Here is a 6,156-nt window from a genome sequence, read left to right as displayed (position 1 = left end):
AACAGCTAAGGGACACTGTGCAACTACACAATACTAACAGATGTGAAAACATGCACAGTAGGCTGTTTTCATATGCTCCCAAGAGCATGGTCTGGAAAAGATCATTTACAGCTCTATGCTACTCCGCAACACTCGGTGCAAGCGTGGGCCGTGGCTTATCCTTACTTCAACTTGCTGGGCGCTGTGGCATTAATATCAAGGCAAGCGATCCGATGTACAGATATGCTATGTTCACACAGAACATAGCACGGTACCACAGTGATCGCAAACAAAAACATGAATACAAGACATCTCAATATTTAAGCCACAGAAAAAGGGCGAATAGGGCTGTACTTTCCCAGTCATTGTACAAGGCTCCAAGTTAGTTTAAATACAGTCTTAAGACTGCTCCTCAACCAACATCATCAGCATGGATTCCGCCGTCTTAGAATGTTTCGGCCCTTTACTTCCATGAACCTTCTGATAGCGGTGGGCCCACAGTGGTGATCAGTCACTGTGTGTTGGTTGATTGCCTCCAGCTCTTCTCCTCTCGCCTCAGCCACAGCCAGCTTGATGCCCGTTCGGCTGCTTGGCTCGTCTCTCCCTGCCAGTTGTTCCTAATGCTGTCATCAGTATGTGCACGGACCGGGAACAGAATCCTCTAACGCCAACTTCCACGGGAAATAGCCAAGTTCGCCAGCCTTGTTGCTTGCACAGATCCATCAGTTCTGTGTACTTGGCCTTCTTCCGCTCGTAGGCCTCTTCACATCTTGCCTCCCATGGTACTGTCAGCTCTATGGTTACGAGCTTCTTTCCTGTCTCTGACCACAGTACAATATCTGGTCGTAGGGTCGTCTGAACCACGTTTGGGAAAACAAGCCTTCTATCAAGGTCAACTTCCATCTTCCAGTCTCTAGAGCCATCAAGAATTGATGCTTTTGTTGGTTTCTGTGTCTTCACGGTCTCACCCGATTTGACAAAAGCGATGTGCCCATGGCGGGGGTGATTACCATGTTCCTTCTTCCTTTCCTTCTCTAGCCAGTCAGCCAACTCTCTGAGGACCAAGTCGTGCCTCCATCTATATCTTCCCTGTGTCAGTGCTGTACTTCAAGATGACAGAACATGCTCTAGGGTGCCTGCTCTGTCACACAGGCTGCATTTTGGCTCTGCTGTGAGTCCCCATCGGCACAAGTTCGCTGGGGATGTTAGTAGGTCATAGACAGACCTGAGGAGAAAGGAAAACCGAAAAGGCTCATACTTCCAGATGTCTCCCCAGGTCAACTTCCTGTCTGCGGTATTCCACGTGGTCCATGCTCCCTGCGCTCCCATCCCCACAGCCCTTGCTTGTCTGGCATTTTCTTCCGCCCTCCTGACCTCAGACTGAATCATCGCTCGCATCTCTTTCTGGTCTGATCGGCTCCACAGTACCACCTTTCTCGCACCAATTCCTTCACGTCCAACTGCAGTCACTCCGATAATGTCTTTGTGCTTGAGCGTGTTCTCTGCCTTGCTCACAGACTCTGTCGCTGACCATTTCCTGCTCGTTCGGGTTTGGATCCCTGCCTCACGGATGAACTCGTCCGGAGAGTCCCTTAAGGTCAACACAAGTCTTGCTTTTGCTGTCTTGAACTCTTCTACCAGTGAAGATAGCGGGAGCTGTAACTTGTTGCTCTTCCCATAGAGTCCAATACTGGTAAAGCTGGGTGGAACTCCTAGCCACTTCCTGAGGTGTCGACTAGTGATTCTCTCCAGGGCTTCCACTGTTGTGCTGGGTACCTCGTAAAGCATCAACGGCCAGATTAGTCTTGGGAGCAGTGCATGCTGGTAAAGCCAGGCTTTGAACTTGCCGGGTAGTCCGCAGCGGTCTATCTTCTTGAGACCCTCCTCTACCTGTTGCTTTAAGTTCTTGACATTGTCGCGATCTTGTAGGCTTGCATCAAACCACTTGCCCAGGCATTTTATTGGACTCGTAACTATGGAAGGAATCTCTTCGTTCTGTACGTAGAGTTTGAACCTCTCTGTTGTCTGTCCTTTCTTTATGACAAGAGATCTGGATTTTGCTGCTTTGAACTTCATTCTTCCCCATGAAGCGACATCCGTCAGGGCTGTCACCATCCATCTAGCTTGGACGTGTGTTGTTGTCGTCAATGTGAGGTCATCCATGAAGCCTCTGCTAGATGGGAGATAGATTCCTGACTCTGTCTTTGGTCCACGTGTCTCACGTTGGGCAGCATTTATCAGCAGGTTTATCCCCATGATGAAGAGCACCACGGAAACTGTGCAGCCGGTAACGATTCCCTTCTCCAACTTCTGCCATCTGGTTAGCTGGTCACCAACAGTAAACCGGAGCTTGATTCCATCCAGGTAACTGGTGATGATTTTCTGAATGTGGCCGTCCACATGGTAGTGTCGGAGGGCTGTATAGATGGGCTGGTGTGGAATTGACCCGTATGCGTTGGCCAAGTCGAGCCAAACTACAGTGAGATCCTTCCTCCCTTTCTTCGCCTCACTTATTAGCTGTGTGATAGCACTGGTGTGCTCTATGCAGCCGGAGAAACCGGGAACTCCTCCCTTCTGGACCGAGGTGTTGATGTATGCGTTGCCTGTCAGGAAAGATGTGAGTCTTCTTGCAAGGATGGCAAAGAATATTTTTCCCTCGACGTTGAGCAGCGAGATCGTTCGGAACTGGTTGACCGTCTTGGAATTGCGTTCCTTCGGTGTGAATATCCCCTCGGCCTCCTTCCAAGCCTCTGGTACATCCCCCTTCCTCCAGACTACTTTGAGGAGCCTCCATAAACGCTTGAGAAGTAGTGGGCACATCTTGTACACTTTATACGGGATGGCATTGGGTCCTGGCGCCGAAGCAGCTCTGGCCTTTTTTACAGCTTCTTTCACCTCGCCAAGCGTAGGTTCCGTCGCATTCAGCTGTTTTTCGGGTTCCTCCGCTGGATCTATTCTGTCACAGTCCCCTAGCACGTCCTCTCGATTGGGGTCAGAATGGGTAACATGAAGGAAGTTCTCTATTTCCTCTAGTGGAGTTTCCAACTTTCCTGACCTTTCTTTGTCGAGGAGGGATCTTGCGAACTTGTATGGGTTGGCTGTGAAAGCTGCCCTATTCTTTGCCCGTTCCCGTGTCTTTCTTCTGCTGTTTTCTGCTTTCCGTACTGATGTCAGCTGTGTCCGAACTGTATCTCTAAGCTGTGCAAGTCCAATCCTCTCTGTTGGTGAACTAGCACAGTACCTTCGTCTCAGCTGCTTGAGTTCACGTCTCAAGTTCTGGATACGAACTTGCCGCCTGTTTGGTCTTGGAGGTTCCTTCCGCACTCTCTCCTCTTCTAGTCCAAACCTCTCCTTTCCTACAGAATATATCAAGGTTGTGAGGGTGGTCAGCTTCCGGTCTACTGGTCCTTGCATGGATGCTTCGAGGATTTTCTCTAGGTCCTCGTCCAGTTGGGTCCATGATGTCTTGTCTGAAGCCTTGGGCCACTTAATCCTTGGTTTCCTGGTTCTAGTGGCAGTGTCTTGCTGTGGTCTATCCGGATCAGTCGCCTCGCTTGCTTCAAGGCTGTTTTGAGTCTGTAAGAGCTCTAAAAGGGGGTCATCATCCTCCTCAGAATTTCGAAAGACATCCTGTGAGGTCTCCTGAACATAGAGTTCTTCAGTACTGTGGGATGAATCCAGACTGGAGTACTCCTGCGTCTCACTAGCCAAACTGGCTATGCGCTGTCCTTGTGATCTCACACGTTGACAATCAGACTTCCCTTGGTGAATGCGTAGACCGCGTTGGTTCTTGCACACCTTTCCGCAATTACAAGTGACCGATCCATCTCTATTCGTAGTCGGTTGGGCAGGCCGTGTCGATTCCATAAAATCCGTCCATGTGAGTCTTTCATCCTCCCCCCCTCTCGGTAGACTCTGAGGGTGTCTTTCATTTGTGGAGTCTGTAGCTGTTCGTTGGGTGTCCCCTCACGAGGACTGCAGTTCGGGATGCTACCCCTAGTGCCCCTGTTCCAGTCTGTTCCTGGCGCCATCTGTCTCTCCAGCGTCACCATTCTGTTCTTGGTTGTCATCCAGTCTTTCCTGGAAGTCACTGGTGCCTCCAGATATCGAATTAGTTTAAATACAGTCTTAAGACTGCTCCTCAACCAACATCATCAGCATGGATTCCGCCGTCTTAGAATGTTTCGGCCCTTTACTTCCATGAACATTCTGATAGCGGTGGGCCCACAGTGGTGATCAGTCACTGTGTGTTGGTTGATTGCCTCCAGCTCTTCTCCTCGCGCCTCAGCCACAGCCAGCTTGATGCCCGTTCGGCTGCTTGGCTCAGTCTCTGGATAGCCACTCATCTCTCCCTGCCAGTTGTTCCTAATGCTGTCATCAGTCTGTGCACGGACTGGGAACAGAATTCTCTAACGCCAACTTCCACGGGAAATAGCCAAGTTCGCCAGCCTTGTTGCTTGCACAGATCCATCAGTTCTGTGTACTTGGCCTTCTTCCGCTCGTAGGCCTCTTCACATCTTGCCTCCCATGGTACTGTCAGCTCTATGGTGACGAGCTTCTTTCCTGTCTCTGACCACAGTACAATATCTGGTCGTAGGGTCGTCTGAACCACGTTTGGGAAAACAAGCCTTCTATCAAGGTTAACTTCCATCTTCCAGTCTCTAGAGCCATCAAGAATTGATGCTTTTGTTGGTTTCTGTGTCTTCACGGTCTCACCCGATTTGACAAAAGCGATGTGCCCATGGCGGGGGTGATTACCATGTTCCTTCTTCCTTTCCTTCTCTAGCCAGTCAGCCAACTCTCTGAGGACCAAGTCGTGCCTCCATCTATATCTTCCCTGTGTCAGTGCTGTACTACAAGATGACAGAACATGCTCTAGGGTGCCTACTCTGTCACACAGGCTGCATTTTGGCTCTGCTGTGAGTCCCCATCGGCACAAGTTCGCTGGGGATGGTAGTAGGATGGTAAAGTTACAAAAGAACATGACTATGGAATCAATCTTGGAAATTAAAATGTGTAAATAGAACCAAAACTATATAACAATTTAACTGTGTAGTAGCAATATGTGTAACATTAATTTTACAACAGTGACAGGTGTCCAAACTATTTATATTACCTCAACTCTTGCAACCTGAATAGCCATCAAAATCATGACATAAACCTTCATGAGCACATATTTGTCTGTTGTTATTAATGTTTTGAGGCTCATAACTTAAGTGCTTGATGTTACACAAAGTTTATAATGGCATAAATGCGACACATGCATTTTTGATGACATGGCATGTTTAGTTTCAAGAAAATATAGTGCGCGGTGAGCTTTAAGCCTTAGCCTTTTGCCGCAGAAACTACACCGCAGAACACCATAGCCGTTCGGAGTGCATGCCCCCTTCCAGATGTGGCATTCATTTATTATTTGGTATTTATTATCAAATAAATGCTTCAATCTTAGTCTTTCTTCATCGGTTAGGTGTGCCATGAAGAAATATGTTGCCATGATGACTTTAAATAAGAAGAAAAAATAATTTATGTTTGCGGCATGTTACAAACCACTATTTTGCATGGTTTTCCTATCTTAACAACTTTTTCTACAAAACTGCATACTTATCTTGCTTATTTTAGTATTCATGCTCAGAAAATGTGCAAATGTAGATGCTAGTATTAAAATATGAGTTTAAACATTGTTTTCAAGTGCAAAACCAGCACACGTGAAATTTTCTTAAAATTAGCAATGTTTTTTAACATTATTACCTCCCTTTGTTTTCCATAATCTAAACCATAGCGGTTAAAAGATATATGCTAAATTATGTTCGATTTGTTACCGCAACACATTTGTGGAATATTTGTATCAATTTTTGTATGATAAACAGAATTTTAAAATTATGCATTTTGCTATTAAGTTTTTTAATATATGCATGATAACACAAAAAGCTTTCGTTATATTGAAATATAATGTTTAATGAATTAAATGCATCATTTCTTAACTGTATACTGTGTTTTGTTTGTATTTTACAGTAATTCCAAAATTTCACACAATTCAAGGGAAACAACCAGAACAGAAATAATCCAACAAATAGTGTTCCTATTCACAACATTTGACTCTATTTATTAGAGAAGCACAAGTTATTGGTCAAATGTTTAAAATGATAATTGACAATATCAATCAGTCTTACAGAGGTA

At 46.3% G+C, this 6,156-nt stretch overlaps 1 protein-coding gene across 1 annotated transcript; it reads right to left on the bottom strand.

The window, feature by feature from the left end:
* Positions 1-534: 534 nt before the first annotated feature.
* On the bottom strand, positions 535-4,325 carry LOC127849940 (uncharacterized). The gene is made up of 3 exons (XM_052382682.1): positions 4,176-4,325; positions 1,205-3,894; positions 535-1,033 (listed from the first exon to the last, which is right to left on the bottom strand). Exons 1-3 carry the CDS (start codon positions 4,323-4,325, stop codon positions 535-537), a joined length of 3,339 nt encoding a protein of 1,112 aa, XP_052238642.1.
* Positions 4,326-6,156: the final 1,831 nt, after the last annotated feature.

The sequence above is a fragment of the Dreissena polymorpha genome, chromosome 11 (assembly GCF_020536995.1).
Source record: "Dreissena polymorpha isolate Duluth1 chromosome 11, UMN_Dpol_1.0, whole genome shotgun sequence".
Lineage (NCBI taxonomy): Eukaryota > Metazoa > Mollusca > Bivalvia > Myida > Dreissenidae > Dreissena > Dreissena polymorpha.
This window is presented reverse-complemented; position numbering and strand designations above follow the sequence as displayed.

Bases quoted from the DNA above. Each gene is read 5' to 3' on its own strand.
- LOC127849940 (XM_052382682.1), bottom strand. From the start codon at position 4,325: ATGAGTGGCTATCCAGAGACTGAGCCAAGCAGCCGAACGGGCATCAAG. The intron at 3,895-4,175 runs GTAAAGGGCCGA...AGACACCCTCAG, and splicing joins CTATCAGAATGTTCATGGAA to AGTCTACCGAGAGGGGGGGA. The intron at 1,034-1,204 runs GTCTGTCTATGA...CTTGGTCCTCAG, and splicing joins CGGTTTTCCTTTCTCCTCAG to AGAGTTGGCTGACTGGCTAG.